Here is a 19,891-nt window from a genome sequence, read left to right on the forward strand (position 1 = left end):
CGAGAAACTCCCAGAGGAAAATAAAAAGACACAACTCAACTTCTTCCACTGGCACAAAAAGAACAAGGACAGGAAGTAGGAGGAGTCAGCACTAAGTCACTCTCCAGCTGTCCCTTTCATGACTGAGCAGACAAGCGATTATTAGGGCTAAAGAAAAGTCGTATTCTTGGAGCGTCACGGACAACTCCTCCATTTAGTGATGGGAAATGTAGTAAAGTTAGTTACTAATTACAATAAAGCAATAAAGTAACAAGCACATTTTCACAAACATGAAGGTTTTACATTAGGAGCTACTTTATGTTCATGTCACGCTTATTTCTCAATTTAACCGTAAGTCACAAAGTTTAGTTTCATATTTTAAACAATAGTGATAACAATAGGGTAGAACTTTAGTATAAAACAATAATATAACATATATGTTTATTCTTTTAGCTCCACCTCATTATGTAAGCGGTCACATTACATCTCATATCAAAGTGTGACAGTGTTTCATAGTGATGCTTTTCAAGAATAAGACACTGCAGAAACAAAACTTATTTTATTAAAAAATGATAGCCCTCACTTTTCTCAGTTGATGTTTTCTTTTTGTAAATGTGGGGCAGCAGATAAATGGGAAAATTCTGCCAAATGAAATATGTGCATGATCAGCAGAGATGACAGTGTCTGTCAGATATGAAAAACACAAGATTTCTCAAATAATTTACTTTATTCATGGACACAAACACTCACAACAACATTTGGTTTCAGACACGTGGGAATGTTTAACATATACTTTCATATACTTTTATATTGAAAAATCAAAGAAACAGCAAACACTAGAACTGCATGTTCACTAAAGAGATTTAAGTCCACGTGAAAAATACTATTACCAATATTTGTGTTGTTCTGCATGGTTTTCTTTTGTTTTAAGATACTGACACAAATACAATAATCACTTGTTACAATTAGTAATAAGATCAGCACCTCAGTACTGACCCCAGAGCTTCTACTGCGTTTCCTGGGTTTATTTTGTCCATAAGTAAACACATCTGTCCTCCTGTAAACCTTTGCTGTGTAGGACGGGAGATTCTAAGATACTTTGTAGCACTGATCATGAAGAAAGAAGAATAAAGAATAAATAAATCTGTTTAACAATTACGATTCTCACAGGTTTCTTTTTTTTTTTAGCAATTAAAGGTAAATATTAACAAGTACAGACACTTTCCACTGACAACTTGTGGACACACACACACACACACAGTACATTGGGGAAGAAGAAGAACCCTATGTGAGAAGAGTAGAGAAAATGAATATGGCAGAAACAGCATAGGTCACAGAGCCCCTGGAAGTGCAGAGAGGAGGATGCTGGGTAGAGAGGGTGGGCGGAGCTACAATGCCGCTGTGGCCTCAGTGGCGGATAGCAGACTCCCTGGGGTAAAACTCAGCCAGGGTGCTCTGAGGAATCCTCTTCAGCATCTCCTTAGGGAAGATTCTCAGCAGCTGCCAGCCGATGTCCAGGGTTTCATACACGGTCCTGTTGTCGTACGGTCCTGCGCACACACACACACACACACACATACACACGTTCACTGCTACAAGTGTGTAATGTTTTGCAAAAATTCATATATGACAGCATTTTAAAGCTTGAAAATGATGCTTTGGTTTTCGTAGCCTTATACCATGTGACCATGTGTTAGTCCACACAAACCCACATGAACCAATCCACGCACACACGCAGTTTGGTGACGCAACCTTCCAGTCCAGGAGGTGGCGCTTTTGTTTTGGTAACCATGGAAACTTGAGCTTAAATGAGGATGTCTGCTGACATGAATCACCCTCACTAACGCAGGAGACCTTTGTTTAAGACTAAACAGAACCGTGGGTCAGTACACACACACACACACACACACACACACACGCGCAGTGAGTCAGCAGATCCACAAAGGTCATGTGATCATTGCAGCTGTGCTTCCCAGGTCCCTGGACTCTTTTTTTTGGATGTTTTTGAACATCATGTGACCTGACGTCTTTCTGACAGCGATCAAACAGCAGCAGGGACACAAAGGTCCGCTGTTTTTACCTTGAGCGATGAAGTTCTTCTCAAACTTCTGCAGGAACTCCAGGTAGAGCAGATCATCTGAGGTGAGTGCCTCCTCTCCCACCACAGCCTTCATGGCCTGGACGTCCTTCCCGATGGCATAACAGGCGTACTAGAGACGAGAGGAGGCCGACAGTGAGGACACGGTTCAACAAGACCAGGCGTCAATGAACGACCAGTATGAGCGAGTCCACTGCAGCCCGTTAACACAACATGGAACCAGTGTTTCAATCAGTATCTGAATGGGATTTATTTTGAAGTTGTGAATAAATGAAGACTTTATTTCCAACATGTTTAGAGAATAAAAGAAAAGAAACAAAACAGAACACAATCAAAGTTGAAAAAAGAAAGGAGTTTGAAGTAGAATCTTAAACGTCAGAGGGTGAAATATAAAGCGGACACTTGTTACCAGCTGGTTGGAGACATCAGCGTGGTCCTTCCTCGTCATCCCCTCTCCAATGGCCGACTTCATCAGACGAGACAGTGAAGGCAACACGTTGATCGGTGGGTAGATCTGAGAGACAAGGTGTGAACACATGAATTATTCAGGAATATTATTAAGAGTAGGTACAAAGAGTGGGTGGAGCTATGATGAATAACATATTACCTTAAAAACATGACTTTAAGTGGATGTTTGTGCACATGATGATATGATGAGTAATGAATACCTGTCTGTTGTGCAGCTGTCTGTCCACATAGACCTGACCCTCTGTGATGTATCCAGTCAGATCAGGGATGGGATGGGTGATGTCTATAAAGACATGAAATCAATAAGAACAGTTCACATGACGACATGTGTCAAGTGACACGGCACTTCCTATCATGCTCTAACAGGGACCCCTCTTGTTGCTATGGTAACTGAAGTCTCTGTGACTTTTCTGCTCGACTGTGATGCATTCATCGATGCTCGTAAAAGTGCGCTCTCGTCTCCTCTCACAGCGACGTCGGGCTCATAGTGACAGTGAATGGGTGAGTAGAGTATAATCCATATGAGGCTAATGTACCGTCGTTGGGCATGGTGAGGATGGGGATCTGAGTGATGGAGCCGTTCCTGCCCTCCACACGGCCGGCACGTTCATAGATGGTGGCCAAGTCAGTGTACATGTAGCCGGGAAAGCCTCGGCGGCCGGGAACCTCCTCACGGGCAGCAGAGACCTAAAGAGGGGGGAAGAAAAATGATGATGATGATGATCGATTTGAAATTAATGTCCTCTTTACATTAAAGACAGAGCATTTTAGCAGCTAACTATTGTATAGCAAGGAGCATAATTAGCATTTAGCTATACAGATAATGATGGAGTAAATGTTTGCTAAACACAAGTCTAAGGACAATAAGAACGAGAGAAGACGTAAGAATGTCAATGATCAGCTTTTCAGTATCAGAAACAAACGAGGGATTTTCAAAGACGTCATTTCATCTCTTCTGTGGTTACATTGACTTTTTTTATCTATCAGTATGTATACATATATAGTATATGTATACATATACTGTATATGTGACTCATACACACACACATATATATATATATATACATACACATACATACATATATACATATACACACACACATATATGTGTGTGTGTATATGTATATATGTATGTATGTGTATGTATATATACACATATATGTATATATATACACACATACATTTGTGTATATATATGCGTGTATTATACACACACATACATGTGTATATATATATATACACACACACACACACACACACACACATATGTATATATATATATATATATATATATATATACATATATACATACACACACAATGTTTTGTCTGTTGCTAATTTCTGCACCGCCACAGCATCTCCATTCTTCAGAACTGAACCAGTCACACCTGCTTCTTCATCATCCGTTTCACCTGCTTCTTCATCATCCGTTCCACCTGCTTCTTCATCATCATCATCCGTTCCACCTGCCTCTTCTTCATCACCCGTTCCACCTGCCTCTTCTTCATCATCAGTTCCACCTGCTTCTTCTTCTTCTTCATCATCAGTTCCACCTGCTTCTTCTTCTTCTTCATCATCATCATCATCATCCGTTCCACACCTTGGATGGTTGTGAAGAACTGACCACAGTACACTTTTGTACCAGGATGCAGAGTTTGAGTTGATGCAGACGGTTGATGATCCTCAGGTTCCTCGACCTGCATCTTGATATAAGTCCAGCACAATCCGTCTGCTGTAGTGCAAACAAAGTTCTTCATGCAAACTGTGTTTGGATTCATTGGCAGAAATCGTCAGCATGGATGGGCTCGCTCCTGTAAATGGGTTTAGGTCGAGACTGAGACCTGCAGCCTTTCAGAATGCAATCCAGTTGTTTTTTTAACTGCTGGATCTTGGATGTTACTTGTAGTGTTTTACTCTTCTGACTCCACAAGATGGCAGCATAAGCGCCACATACCACAGACCCTGGTATACTCGTCAGGGTCCTGCAGTATGTGACTTCACCGTCGGGTGGTGGTACAAGTCTGGAATCCGGGAATAGGACGGATTTCTACCAAAGAAGAAGAGAACGATGCTACAGCTCCCTCAGACACGTCGGGTTTGAGTGGCTCATCAGCTGAAAGGTTCGTCGGGCAGTCTCCCAGTTTGTGGGTCAGATGATTATCTTTGGCGACTCCTTTTTCTGTTGATGCTCGGTGGGCGGAGTTTAATACACCACCTACTGGTGGGGCAGAAGTTCAGTTCACGCCCAACATGCTCTCTGCGCACGGTTCCAGAATCTGTCTGCGCGTTGACGCAAATCACGTCATGTGCACGATGTGCGTTAAGTATTATGGTATAGACGACCCACAATGTTCGAACACTTCTTTAACTTTAAGCCTAATTATTTGTGTTCTAGTCAGTTTCATCGTCTCTAACAGACAAAGAAATAAAGCAGGTGTATTTTCTGTGAGCAGCTTTACATCCACATATATCTTGTGAATCAGGATATAGCCCAAACATATCCAGATATCATTTATAATCCATATATTATTTTATATTGTATTATACGCTTATATTGATCTTGTAGTAAGTTACCCTAACCCTTTTTGTAATAATAATATAATAAAAATTAAATAATAATGATAATAATAATAATAAAATAATCTACACTGAATCCATTTACAGTTGGAGAGTCAAGTGATGCCATCTGAAAAGAGGCAAACAGCTGGTTGTAGATTCTGTTTTCAGGTTCTCTGCAAAAAAAAAGAGACCAAAAGCAAATCCTTGTGTCCAAAGTCAAGTGAATTTTTTTAAAGAGGAAGCAGGAGAGGGAAAAATGCGTCTCTTTCATCTCTGAGGTTGACGGGCGGCTCAACACTTGTGAACTGTAGATTCAGTGCAAGACTAAACCTTCACACGTATGAATGGGGATGAATGTGGACAGAAGTTAAATGTTAATGTCCTCTTTTATGACCATCACACTGTTGGAGTCTCAGCAGATGATTTGTGCCAAGGTTATGGACAACAACATGCAAGCAAGTAGGATGCACATGTGCTATTTTTAAAAAACCCACATTGTGCTGCCTGTGCAGATGCACAAAAGACTGAGTGGAGACGGGGAGGGCAGTAGTTGGAGGGGGAGACATTTCCTTTTAAAGCCAAGAGGACAATAATGAAATAAGGGTGTTTCCTACACAAATGAAGGACACATTATGCTTCCCTTTCAGCAATAAGCACAAAAGCGAGTCTATGTCATGTTTGTGCAAATGTGGCAGAGATAGACCCGCGCACACACACACACGGAGACACACGGACACAAGGACACACACACACACACACACTATAGTGAATATGTAAAAACAACAACGGTGACATTAGGGCAAACATTCCCACAGTTGCGTCGCCCATCACTCTCGCTTGATTAGTTTCCACCTTTTCTTTTTTTACAGATGAATTCAATTCATTTGTGATGAACCGATATGATGCTAGGTGAAAAATCACCTGCTTGGATAATAGTCAAATAAAAAAGTACAATCTGTGAAACCTAAATATGATGGAAATGCTTCACAAAGACGTGAGACGTGAGAACAGCGTGTGAAACAGTGAAGGCAGCAAATATCTCAGCGTGTTGTTTTTGAAATGGCTGCTCAAAGCTAAGTTGTATAAAAAAGCCAAATAACAACTGTTTAACATTTTGGATCAGATCATGGTTTTTGAGTCTCGGATTTTTAGAAAAATCCAGAGATAATTTTCAATTTATTTTGTTGCCCATTGTGTCCATATCATAAAAAAACTCTAAATCACATCTAAAACCATGCAATTTGCTCTAAACATGAACAGTAAATTGCAATTTTCTTCTTTTTGTTTGTTGGATGTTTGAAGGCAGACAGACAGGAGTATACAACTTTAAATTAGTTTTCATGTCTGAATCACAGACATCTGGTTACTGAAGTGGATGCACGAGGGAATTGTGGGAACTGTGGCTCAATCCTGTCGACTATAACTTTAAACCCTTTGTTTACCCTTTGGTGAACCAGTATGCACTCATGTCGGCTCCTAGAAATATGCTAATAACTTTATTTACTTCCTATAAACGCCATGACTGGACAGAAATGCACTGATTTTATACTTTTAGTGAAAATGTTGCACAATGGCTGCAAAAATGATGTTTCTTTTTACTCCTTATAAATTCAGCCTCTTTGAACGAAGACCTTAAAGTGAGACGATGTAGGATTTTGACGTTAAAATAATGTCTCCAGGATCATTTTGATAGAACATCGATGTATAACTGGGTGAATGGCACCAGAGCCTGAACGATGAAACAGTCTACTTTAAGTCAGATGTAACAGGTGAGTGTCGGGATGCACCTCTCTCAGAGCTTCAGCGTAGGAGCTCATGTCAGTCAGAATGACAAGGACGTGCTTCTCACACTGGTAGGCCAGGTACTCGGCCGTGGTCAGTGCCAAGCGTGGGGTGATGATGCGCTCGATACTGACGGGTCACAGAAACAACAGAGGAAAGTTACACATTATGTACACATTTAATGTCACAACATGAATTGAAATATTCTGATTCTGATTCAAGACATCATCTGATGTCATAACCATTTAGAAAAACTGTCTCTTACGTGGGGTCGTTGGCCAGGTTCAGGAAGAGACAGACATTGTCCATGGAGCCGTTCTCTTCAAAGTCAGACTTGAAGAAGCGAGCAGTTTCCATGTTCACCTGAGAGACAATCAAAACCACTTCATTATAGAAAATAGTAAGGGTGCGAATGACAGGGTGCCTCAAAATAAAGGTCAAAGGTCATAAAGTCTATGTATGCATCTCTTAACATAGTTTTCTCCACATTATCCTGCTGTAAACTCCCTGTTCTTCAGCACAAGTTTCATCAAGTTGTGCACCTTCCTTCCTTCATTCATTCATTCATTCATTCATATATATATATGTGTGTGTGTGTGTGTGTGTGTGTAGTCGTGTTTCTCGTCGCAGGAGCTGATAAATCCCTGTGACCTGGCTCTGAATAATGATCGTTTCCTTTCACACTGAAGACAAAAGCCAGATGTTAGTGGCTTTTCTGTCCACTGTGGACGCGTCTTTAAGTAAATGCAGGTCAGGAGTTTATATATATATGCAGACAGAGGGACTGCTGTCACTAAGTGTTCTGTGTCATTTATTTTCAAAGACCTATAGAAGCCAACAGCCATGCAAACAGGTCCAACTCATTTCAAATATTCTTTCTGTTTGAGCATTAAACAGATGCTGGAACAGTGCACGCCGTGTCCTGTTGAAAACTTCATGTACATGTGGTGTCTTGCATAAATACAATGGGGATGAGCTGGTGGAGAGCACTGGAGTGAAGAGTTAGACCTTTTTTCTGTCATAAACACTGACCCTGTCAGGATCAGTAGTCCTCATGGAGACCAAAACCTGGTCTCCATGAAGCAGGTGCTTTTTTTTTTAAAAGAACTGTTTAAGTTTAGCGCTAAGATTTGGATTGTGGACAGGTTTAAACTGGGAGCAAGGCATCAGCTTGTTATAGTTAAGGTTAGGGATGAGGGTTTGTTTAGGCTGGAAGTTGCTCAGTGGTTAAGACCGGTACCCTCTGTGCGAAAGACCCCATGGTTGCAATGGTCGCAAGTTCGACCCCTGGCTGATTGTACTCAATTCCATTGTAACCCTAACCCTAACCCGTCTGCTAAATGACATGTAATAATAATGTAATGCAGTGTCCTGAGAAGAATAGCTGCAAAACCCTGTGTGTTTGTGTGTGCAGCTACAGAGGAGAGAACCTGATACCACAGGACTGATGCTGTCTACATGACCGGGGGATAAATTCAGAGGTGCAGAAGTAACAACAGGGACTTAAAGGTTAAATCACCTGGTGAATAAAAGAAACAAAGCAGGGGCGGGAGAGAAGGGACCAAGGGTTAAGAGGGGGATAAGAGACACAGATGGGGGGGGGGGGGTGCTTACCCCCATGGCAGCAAAAACGATAGCAAAGTTCTCTGCACTGTAGTCCATTACATCCTTGGATTTCTGCACTAGGCCGGCCTGGCGACAGATTTGGGCAGCAATCTGCAACAAACAAAAGATAACAGGATTTACAAGTTACAAATAACTGCAAACGTTACGAACATGGAACAACGTCAAGTCAGGTTTATGTCAAACAAGGGTGGGCTTTGTCACATTTGTTGTTATTATTATTATAATAATAATAATAATAATAATAATAACTTTTAAATATTAATCAAATTTGTGAGCCTGCTACTTGAATTATGGACCCTTTGAAACCCCAGAAAACATAAACTTGGTTTAGTTTTGACTTGAAATGATCAAAGATTAACAAGTATAACAAAGTCAAACCTGTGAAACAATGATTTCACAACATGTCCGTGGCTTTATATCAGCTCAGCTGTGGCTGGGATAAGAAGCTTCTGATGACTCTCTGAATAAAATAATGAAGTTTAACAATGTGTTGAATTATGATTCAACGTCTTCGATCTGAATCAAAAACAACCCAACATTTTGTCTTACAATAACAAGATAAAATACATTTAGAGAAGATACTGAACATCCACAGAGATACACAAAGACATGCGAGAAGGTAGCGGCATTAAATGTTGTCCCTGAGCGCTGATGTGTAAAGGGCTGCAGGGGTGAACACAGAGAATGGAAGGGTCAACATCGGTTTTCAAAGAACCTCAATTGCACTGAAGTGGTTATTTGCTCAACACAATAAGTTTTCTTTATGGACACATTTATTTCATTATATCTACGATGGAGGCTACATTTTCACCTGTGTATGTTTGGTTGGCTTAGTTTTTTCTTCCACAAGAACTAAATTAAATGTGGGTCTCGTTAAAGGGGCAGAACCAGGGATGGTCCTTAACACTGTTTCCATGAATGTTGTAATGATAATAATAATGATTTATAAGGTTGATTAAGTTAGATTTCATTGCGCACACACACACACAGTGTGAGTGAAGTAAAAAGAGAAGTTAAGAAAACAGAAGTAAAGCAATCACATGTTCCCGTCTCATCACATTTCGACACAAACATAAATCACACACTAGCTTTTGGTTTTAATTTGAGCACTGAGGTTTATTTTTGACCCTGAGAACATTCACGCACTCAGTTTTTCCAAACCATTTAGTAGCTGAGCTGAGGTCACTGCAAGTTCAAAAATAAAGACGACTGCACACTGAGTTCCATCAATAGTTGTATTCAAGGTTTTATGTTCATCAAGATTTGTTTCAAAGAAACAAAAAATGACTAGAACAGAATGAAACATCATTTGTAGCAGGTGTAAAACACACAGATCTGCACTAAAGTCCCTAAACCACACCATTCTCTAAGTCCTTGATTCCATTTGATTTTCATGATTCAATTCTCAATCTTTTCTCTCTCTCTTTTAGCACAGATTGCTCAGCCATTTTCAGACTAGGATCATTGGTTTAATGTCATGATAATTCATTTAAGTTTTTAATTCCCATTTCAGTTGTCTACATGTTGTCATGAGTAGGGATGGGAATCGAGAACCGGTTGTTGTTCAGAACCGGTGCGCAGTCAAATCGATTCCTCGGAAACCGTTAGTATACCTGCTTAATGATTCCGCTTATCGGTTGCGCTCGTTACAAATGTGTCATGACGTCACACACGCGCTGCGTTGTTTTGGTTCAGAACGCAGCAAACATGGCGCCGAGGCAGAAGCGCTCTAAAGTGTGGTTACATTCCTCACGACAAGACGGTCACTTGTAAAGTTTCCATTTCGTCCAAAATGCAGAAACATTTGGCCACACAGCATGCAATTCATTTGCAGGACTGCTACTTAGTGACGACTCAAGCAGCAGCGGAGCTAACGGGATGCCATCTGTGTCAGATTTCACTCCCAGACCACGCTCCCTGCACTGCTCCCCACTCTCCCTCCTCCTCCTCCTCCTCTCCTCACTCAGCTCTCTGCCCACTTTTTGGCATTTTATGGGCAGAGTTAGCCTCAGAAGAGGGGGTTTAGTTACCGCATACAATATTAATACCGATTGCCATAAAAATCCTTTTTTATGGTAAAGCAGCGCAAGTTTTACATTCTTCCACTCCGCTTCTCTCTGCATACAAACATCAGACACATCAAACTCATTTAAAAGACAATTTTGTTGCGATTAACAGGCGTGTCAGACATGTGTTTATCTGAATAAAGAGTAAGAAATGTGGTCATGTGTCCTACAGGAAACACATTTTATTCCAGATGTGAACAGTTGCAGTACTTACAGTAGCTCTATCTACATGTGATTGGATCACTGAGGACAGATGGTAAATCCAGGTCTGAACCAGGTCTATGAAGCTCTTAGATGTAGTAGATTATTACTGGATTATCAGGACACCTGCACGTTAATGTAAAGCAATGTCTGCAACCAAGTACAATACAGGACAGCACTAGAAATGAGAAACAAGCATAGGTTCAGGTTGGACCCACATGCCAATGTGTCCCTGGTCAAGTTGCTCCTGATGGCTGTGCCCTCAGTGTGTGAATGGGTGACAGATGTGTGATGAAAAAAGTGCTGCACATAAATGTTCTGTATGAATATGTGAGGTGTGAATGGATGTATGATAGAACGGTAAAGCACTTTGAGTGGACTGGAAAAAGTTCCAAATTAATAAAGACCATTTACCATTTGTAATTATTTTGTTGTTTTTCTTTAGAAAAATAAAAAGGTAGCATTTGATACCAATTATCTGCCAATCAGAAAATACTTCCATGGAGCTGGCAAACTAATACCACAGTCTGTTTGGGGGTCTCACCTCATTGTGTGGCAACCCAGCAGCTGAAAAAATTGGGATCTTCTGTCCTCTGGCGATGCTGTTCATGCCATCGATGGCTGAGATACCGGTCTGGATCATCTCCTCAGGGTAGATACGGCACTGAGGATTGATGGGCTGACCTGGAAAACACACAGAGCATAAGTTTTCACTACAGGAACTGAAGTATTGGGCCCAGCTCAGGAGACAATTGGGATGGAGCTTCAAGTTCTCTAAGTTCGGAGCAGATCTGGCTTTGTATTTCACAGCTGACCAAACTCCACAACAACTTGTAAAATCGTGTTCGCAGTCCAAATACTTTAACTTCACTTTGTTACTAGAGCTCGTCTTTTTACACAAGCACAACATGAATCTCTTCATGTGTCATTTCCTGTGGCATCTTGCCATTGAATCCATCCCTAGCACTTCAGGCTCAGTGCTCATGCCGCCTTCAGAGCCAATCCGCATGTCACTGAATTTCCCCGGAGGCAATCAGTGCCCCGCATGCAAATGCTGTCTTCATTCAAGTCCACTGTGAGGGATCACTTTGGATTCAGTGTAGACTACGATGAGAAAAGTATGGACCGCATGCGGGACTCAAACGCACGGATTACCCGCTGGTACCTGTCCATGCAGCCGCTTTACCGTCAGCCATGTCCCTGGGCGGAACCATGACACTGATGGTCACGGAGCGACCGCACAGAGAAGCCTCCGTGCTGATTCTCTTATGATTGGTCACATACCCACACAGACAGACACACACAGTTATGTGAGGAAACATACCCATGATGTCCAAGTAGTCCTCGGCCAGAACACTGGGCCCACGGTCGATGGGTTTGCCTGAGCCGTTGAACACGCGCCCTGAAAAGAGGAAGAATTTCTCCTTTGAGTCGAGCAGAAATCAAGTTGAATGTTTGATAAATAACAACTATGTGGTTTATGTGAAGTTGAATTCAAAGATAATTACTAAGAAACTCTTTATAAAATGCAGTTCATTAGATGACACTTCCAACAGCTTCTGATCTTTTCTGTTCTGTGTCAGAGTCTAAAAACATGAAAGTGCTTCTGATGGCTCTTGTCGAGTCTACAAGTAACAAGTAGAAGTAATTAGAAACTCACAGACGTGATTAATGATGCTTCAAAAACAAAGGCAGGTTTACTTTCCACGGCTGTTCAAATATATGTAACCTTGTGCTGTACTGAGATAATCGCACTGATTCAGACTTTCAAGAGCATTCAGAGAAGGTGTGATTCAGTTCTGCTGCTTTAACCATTTAATGAGGAGAATGAAAACTTTAGGAATATAATAATCATTTTGGTGGAAAATGCTGTCAAAATACTTTAATACAGTATTCAGCACGGTTTCAATGTTTCATTTTTATGTGAAAAATATCTGCTGTTTTTTAGTGTAACTTGTCATGAACAAATGGGGATTGTGTGTTCATCATCATACCCAGCATGTCCTCTGACACGGGCGTTCGCAGGATATCACCAGTGAACTCGCAGGCAGTCTTCTTGGCATCGATGCCGGACGTTCCCTCAAACACCTTCACAAACACAAACGGAAGCAACGGTCACTCGCAGGACCATCGTTAACGGTTGTAAATACAGACCTGGTCGTTCTCAACATCAGTTCATTTGTCAACTATTTTATCAATGAATCAATTAGTCAATGTTGAAAACGTTGAAAAATATTAGCTGATGATTCGTGACATGATAATGTTAATAAAAAAAATTCTTATTTTGCCCTCAAACCAAAAATAATCAAAGCTTTTACAATAAGGAAGCTGACAAACCCACTCAAATCAATGAATTGATTATTAAAACAGCTGACGATGAATCAATTATTAGTTGCAGCTGTAATTAAGACTAGTGATGAATGGTCAAAATCACTGGATCACATATTGCATAATTATGTTAACACTAATTATTAATTATGCCTTTGAAACAGCTTGAAATGGCAGTAGGAGGTAAATATATCAGCAGTGCTTCTCAGTTAAAAAGATCTAAAATGACTGAGAGTGGTATCGACCAGTGAGCACTCTGCCTACATTCACATACTTTCACAGCAGCCTGTGGCCAAGTGGAAAGGGGAACTTGGCTTGCATCCGGAGGGTCACCGGTTCAAATCACATTTGAGGTGATCAACCCTCCATCTGACCTCACCTCACCACGTTGTGCAATATCAGTTGTTGTATAATGACAATAAAGATCCTTTCCAAGAAATAAAATATATATCTACACGGAATGAATACTATTGAGCTATAGCACTACAATCTTCTTTCAAATCATGTGTAGATGAATGTTTGTTGAGATATTTATAATAATAATAAAGATTTCAAACACATTGGAAGCTGAAGGAGCAGTCAGTGCATCAGTCAGCAGCATTGATCATATGGGCATGATGGAGTTCTATAACAAAGGCACTCGCATGAAATCCTGTTTCTTACCTGGACAACTGCCTTGCTGCCAATCACCTCCAGGACCTGCCCACTTCTCTTGGTGCCATCAGGCAGAGTCAGGTGGACGATTTCTGCGTATCTGGGGAACTAATTCACAGAGATTCAACGGCTGTAATTTATATCTAGATGATAAAAGTTTACTGAAAACACGTCCATAATGTTAAGTGAGAAGAAAAAGCACTGGGTTGTATATTAGGGGGAAAAGAAAGAACTGATACGATCTGTGAACTCTGTAAAGACCCTTGCTCCACCATTGTCCAGTGACCAGAACATAATCACTGTACATCAGCTGTGAGGAGGTATTTTACGCGAGAAGAAAGGAAAAAATGCACAACAGATGAGCAGAATGTTGTAGCTAAAGCTGAATTTTGAATGAATCATGTTGTGGCCAATTGATTTCTGCGTTTGTGGGGAGCAGAATGTTTCTTACAAAGGTTCTTTTTTAAAAAGACAGCAGATTGTAAAGGCATTAGCACAAATGTGTCACTAATTTACAGATCATGATGAGTTCACACCAAATGCAACTCAGTTTATTCCACATAGATTACAGATAATGTCAACAAGGACTCAAGGAGATGCACCTTTCAATTCCATCATGCTAATCCACCAAAAACATGAAATTATTCGTCTCGCACGTGATATCAGAAACAACTGGTGTTGGCGTTCTGTCAACGATTGCATGTGTGAACCCACAAACATTATGACATTCCATTTAAATGGGAACTTGGAAGTGGGAGCTGTGGGTGACATTCCCCAGTCAACACATTCAAGCTGAGAAGTTCTATATGGTATTTAGAACTTCTTAGCTGGGGGGTGGAGTGGCTCAGTGGTTAAGACTGGTACCCTGTGTACCCCGTGTGCAAGTTCAACTCCACCCCTGGCAGGTTGTACTCCATTCCCTTGTAAGTCGCTTTGGATAAAAGCGTCTGCTTAATGACATGTAATGTAATGTAATATTTGCACAACAAACAGTATAGCAGCTATATTTATCAATGAGGCCGAAGAAATAAATCAGGTTGTTCATCTCCAGGAATGTCTCAGAGACATTAAGTCCTGGATGACCTGTAACTTTCTACTTTTAAACTCAGAAAAAACTGAGGTCATTATACTCTAAACACCTCAGAGAAAAACTTTCTGACAACATTGTCACTATTGATGACATCACCATGGCTTCCAGTTCCACTTAAACTCCTGCTCCTCACATACAAAGCACTTCATGATCAAGACCTAGTTTTACCTTATCACCCTAACAGATCACTTAGGTCCCTGAATACAGGAATATTTGTTTCAGTCAATAAGAGCAGAATGTGCAGATAGGCAGAGCCTTCAGTTACCAGGCTCCTCCTCTCCTATAGAACCAGCTCCCAATGACAGTTTGGGAGGCGGAGCCTCCCTCTGTATTTAAAGTTAGACTTAAAACCTTCCGCATTTTTTCCTCTCACCCCAACTGGTTGAGGCAGATATTTGATTCTGGTTCTGTCAGAGGTTTCCTTTTCAGGCTGACACTCTTTCTCCTAAAGGCACTGCAGAAGTGTGGTTTACCTTTTAAATCATAACAATCTGAGACTGAGTCAACTTCAAGTCTTACATACTTTAAATTAAATGTCTTCAAGTTAAATGTCCATTGTTCTTGGCACAAGTAGGCACAATTGCACAGACTGATGCTTTTTTGCCTAAACGCTCTGTTATATACATTTTTTTTTTTTTTTACAAAAAGGACATTGTTTGATTGCACTGCTCGGATAATAAAAAAAGAATTGTTAAAATGAACACTTTGTGTTCCATGTCAACACATCACTCTTTGTTTTAAAGAGGTAAAAACGTTGTTTTTTTCTGACACTATGTGGAAAATGTGGCATTCATTGTCTTACCTTCACATTATCCAGGATCACCAGGGGGCCATTTACACCAGACACAGTAGAGTAAGCTGAAAGACAAGAAGGCAGACATTTGAGTGCAAAATTAAGGACTACATTTATCGTATACTATTTTGACAATCGATAAATTGGTTCGAGTGTTTTTTATAAATATCTGATATCTGGATTCCCTCACTCATATAACATGGAAATCACTAAAACTGAATCATTTTGGTTTGGGGACAAAACAAGATCATTTAAATCAGGGGTCAGCAAGAAGGTTGGGCCAAGGGGCCAATATTTTTCTAATCATATCTTCATCAGGCCATTTTTCTTCTTATCCAAACTATTCAATATTGTACTAATATTGAAGCAAACATGACCAACAGAACTGGCTAGAATTCATCTACCGGGTCAGATATTAATGCTGGCGCGCCAGTTTTGGCCACAGAACGAGAAAAGATCCACTTTAATTTAAATGAATCATTATTTGCAGCTCTTTTACATTTAGTGGTTCATTTCTTTATTTCAGGGAGGCCACAGGACAGTCAAACAAGACAGAGAATAGTGACAATATGGGCTTGTCCTTGTGTGGCTGAAAGCCACCAATCAACATGAAAGCATGGAGACTTCCTTCCTATATGGTTAATAATCACACGCTGACCTTTCACGGTGAGACTTAAACAGCTTTCACCCACTTCCAGACCCAAATGTCAAAGGCAAATGTCAGGATAAAATGCATGAGATTTACTTGTTCACAAATGGTTAAGTACTGTTACACAGGCACACTGTTAGCCCTCAGCCTTGTAATAATAGAGCACTAAATGAAGGGTCATCACCAAAAGAAGGTTGGTGGGTATAGCCTGTGGCCTTCCCCAATATTAAATGATAATAACTACATTAGGATGTACTGAAAGGACATACTCATGTTCAATGAAGGCTGCACATCAAATATTACAGCAATGTCGCACACGCCTGCCATTTCCCTGAACTTCAGCTGCTGTGTATTCCTTTAATTATCACTAAAATGTAACAGGTATTCACGTCTTTATTTGTGCGTAAAAGAAACATTCCAGTGGTTTTGCACAATCAGTGCAGTGAATCCTGTGTCCTTACAACTCACATTACCCCTAGCCATTTCACAATTGATGCGATTGGTGCTGTGCATTGGTACTTTTAATGAGTTTTTTTCTGAAGTCCAGGGTCTCTCAGGTTTCAGTTCTGTGATCAAAATCAACTCGCACAGACATGAAAGTCGCTTCCTGCAGCCGATACATTATATTGTAACAAGTGTCTGTGCTGGGTCTTGTTAAAGTTACTTTGAGGGTTTCAATCATGTAATCGCAGTGATGTGTTAATTCGGCCAGGTGAAGGTTTGAGGACACAGTTTTTCCATTAAGCTGCGAAAGGACGTCGTATTAGGACTCTGATGTGTGACAGTGATAAACCTGCGACTGGCTAATAATCGTTTAATCTGACAATTATTTTCTCGATTAATTGTTTGGTCCATAAATATCAGAAAACCTTAAAAATGTTAATCGGTGTCTGTCAAACCTGGAAATTATGATGTTCTCAAATGTCTTGTTTTGTCCACAAACAAAAAAGATTCACTTTAAATGATTTGTGTTATCCAGAGCAAATAAATTAAGAAAATAATCACGTAATAACAAATCGGAAATCTTGTTTTAATCATGAAAAAAGCTTCAAACTGATTAATCGATTATCAAAATAGTTGTCAATTCATTTAGTAACAATAATCGATTCATCTTTTTAATAACATAAGGCTGGGAGATGTGAGTCATAAAGAATATCTGGATATTTTTAAACTGTATATCCATATAAGAGATAAATGAGGATATAAAGCTGCACACAGGTTGTTTCTCTGTATACAGTATATTATTTAATGTATAATATTAAATGTATTCCTCTCATTTATTCAATATAATGTGATAATTATCAATCCAACAGCCTTTAAAACCAGGAATAAAGTCATTCAATTCAATTCAAATACTTGATGATCACGACATGATGATACCCAAAATATAAGACCAGATCTTCTTATGATATAATATTGTAACTGATCAAGCGCTTTTATCAAAGGGTTAATGCTTGGTTAATGCTCTTCCCTAGTGTCAGTGAAACAGTTCAAGGATTCTCGCACTTACTGAAACAAGGAACAGATTTCAGCCACTGTCTCTGTGTCAGGCTCAGTCGAACCTGACTATGTGTCAGTGCTTCATACAATATCCACACAAGTGGACACAAACTCACAAGACTATTTTATAATCACACAAATCTCTTCCTATAAACGCAGAACTCCTTCAAGTTCATGAGGATTCTGCCAACACAGCCCAACACTAGCCCTCTGCACATCTGCAGATAGATGGGACTGAAGTGGGTGGGAACTGGAGATGGCAGCATTGTTTCCACTCCGTTTTCCATCACTGTCTGCTGTTCCCCTTTATCTGTGAACTGTCAGTCCCATGGCCGATATCAAAGACACGAGGAAATTAGAGCAGACTGGTACAAATGTACAGCTCTAAAGCTTAACGGGGGGTATTCTCTATGCTACTAATTAAGCTGGGGGCCAACAAAGTACCCTGTCAGTGTGCTACAGTTGAGCATCCATTATATTATGCTATATATTTGTATGTGTGGGAGGCACCTTACAATACATGTCCTACATATAACATGAACTCTAACTAGTTCATAATCCTATAATGAAAATAAGGGCATAGTTTCCAAACAGGAATTATTGTGGTAACAAAAGCTTTCATTAAAATTCCATCAAATTTTCAAAACATTATGTTTTCTTGTGGCCGAGCCTTTTTCCCTACTTCAAATGGCAAATTATCCGTGTTTGCCATGTTTATAAAAGGACTTAATAGCTACACTTAGCCTACAAATTGCTCACAGATCTCAAAAGAGATGCATATGGCTATTTCCTGAAGGGTGATGATAATGCCGCAAGGAAAATTGGGCTACATAATTATACAGTAACCTCTTAGAAATCCATAAGTCAGTGCATCCTTAGGTAGAGCTTCAGTAATGGTGAAGGGGGGGGGGGGGTACTTTTGACTTCCTTCATTCACTTCACTTTAACGAGCACAACATCAGACACATACTGTACATGGATTTAAAATCGTCTTTTTCGTTGTTGTTCAAAGATATTAATGGAAGTAGGAAACTCATTTAAAACATGACTGCCAATGGGGACATAAGGGAAAAACTGATTTTAGCCACAAACAAGACTCGGCTCATAAAAATCCATTCCAGCTTAAGTCTTTGATATCTTGAGAAAATATTCACCACTTTATCTAATTAGATAGATTTGTCTGACTGGAATCTACAGTTTGTGCTGCTTTCAAAACTCTTCAGATCAAAGATTTGACATCACAGCACACAGGAGCTGTTGATCCACCACTAGCTCCATCTGCAAGTTTAAATGTGTTATTTTGTGACTTTGGCGCTTCATACATTTCCTGTGCATTTAGCAGAAATTGACCAAACCAGGAAGCAGAAGACCAGCAGCTCCCGTCTCCCCACAAGCTGAGACTAAAGATTCTCTCTACGGGCGCGGAAGAGTGAGACGTAAAAAGTGAACATATGTTTACGGGATTGTACACTTATGCAGATGGAGATTTTATTAGCTGCATGCGTGTGAACATGAGTCCCCCTGCTTGCAGTCATTTTGACATGATGGACAATCATTTATCTGCAGTTTACCACACAAAGACCTTATTGTAAAATTTTAATAATTTATTAACAATATCAATGTAACTATAAGCAGTCAATTGAACTAAGTGTAAAAGGAAGAGAAGTCATAGAGAGTCATGTAGCAATGTGTTGTTCTGAAGGTCACTAAATCTGACCTCTGACCTCCAATAACATTAGATAATGTCAACTCACAGGGAACGCAAAATATATCCACACCTGTGATTTCAGAGAAGCAGGAGGGGTTTTGAGTTTGGTCCATGTGAAGCCTAAATCATCAGTTGCCATGATTACTATTAGTGGGCCGCAGCTGTGGGTTAGAGGGAGGAGATCATGACATCTTTTCAATCAATATACTGTCTTATCGTCCACATGAGGGGGCGTTGAGCCAATCCCAGCTGACAAAGTGAAAGGCGGGGTAGACCCTGGACAGATCACCAACGGACAGACGTCACATTCACACCTATGGTCAGTTTAGAGTGTCCAATTGGACTGTGGGAGAAACTGGAGAGCACACACACACACACACACGCCAACTC

At 40.3% G+C, this 19,891-nt stretch overlaps 1 protein-coding gene across 1 annotated transcript in view; it reads right to left on the reverse strand.

Moving 5' to 3' along the window:
- Positions 1-687: 687 nt before the first annotated feature.
- atp6v1ba (ATPase, H+ transporting, lysosomal, V1 subunit B, member a) overlaps positions 688-19,891 on the reverse strand; it is a 31,031-nt gene continuing 11,827 nt past the window's right edge. Inside the window, exons 2-14 of the mRNA XM_058651899.1 lie at positions 15,654-15,709; positions 13,771-13,869; positions 12,774-12,867; positions 12,104-12,181; positions 11,324-11,463; positions 8,501-8,602; positions 7,152-7,249; positions 6,892-7,015; positions 3,082-3,232; positions 2,746-2,828; positions 2,487-2,591; positions 2,060-2,189; positions 688-1,529 (exon numbers count right to left, since the gene is read on the reverse strand). Coding sequence (XP_058507882.1) covers positions 1,387-1,529; positions 2,060-2,189; positions 2,487-2,591; positions 2,746-2,828; positions 3,082-3,232; positions 6,892-7,015; positions 7,152-7,249; positions 8,501-8,602; positions 11,324-11,463; positions 12,104-12,181; positions 12,774-12,867; positions 13,771-13,869; positions 15,654-15,709 — 1,403 coding nt within the window. The 3' untranslated portion in view covers positions 688-1,386. The remainder of the gene's footprint in view (positions 1,530-2,059; positions 2,190-2,486; positions 2,592-2,745; positions 2,829-3,081; positions 3,233-6,891; positions 7,016-7,151; positions 7,250-8,500; positions 8,603-11,323; positions 11,464-12,103; positions 12,182-12,773; positions 12,868-13,770; positions 13,870-15,653; positions 15,710-19,891) is intronic.

This window comes from Solea solea, chromosome 15, assembly GCF_958295425.1.
Source record: "Solea solea chromosome 15, fSolSol10.1, whole genome shotgun sequence".
Lineage (NCBI taxonomy): Eukaryota > Metazoa > Chordata > Actinopteri > Pleuronectiformes > Soleidae > Solea > Solea solea.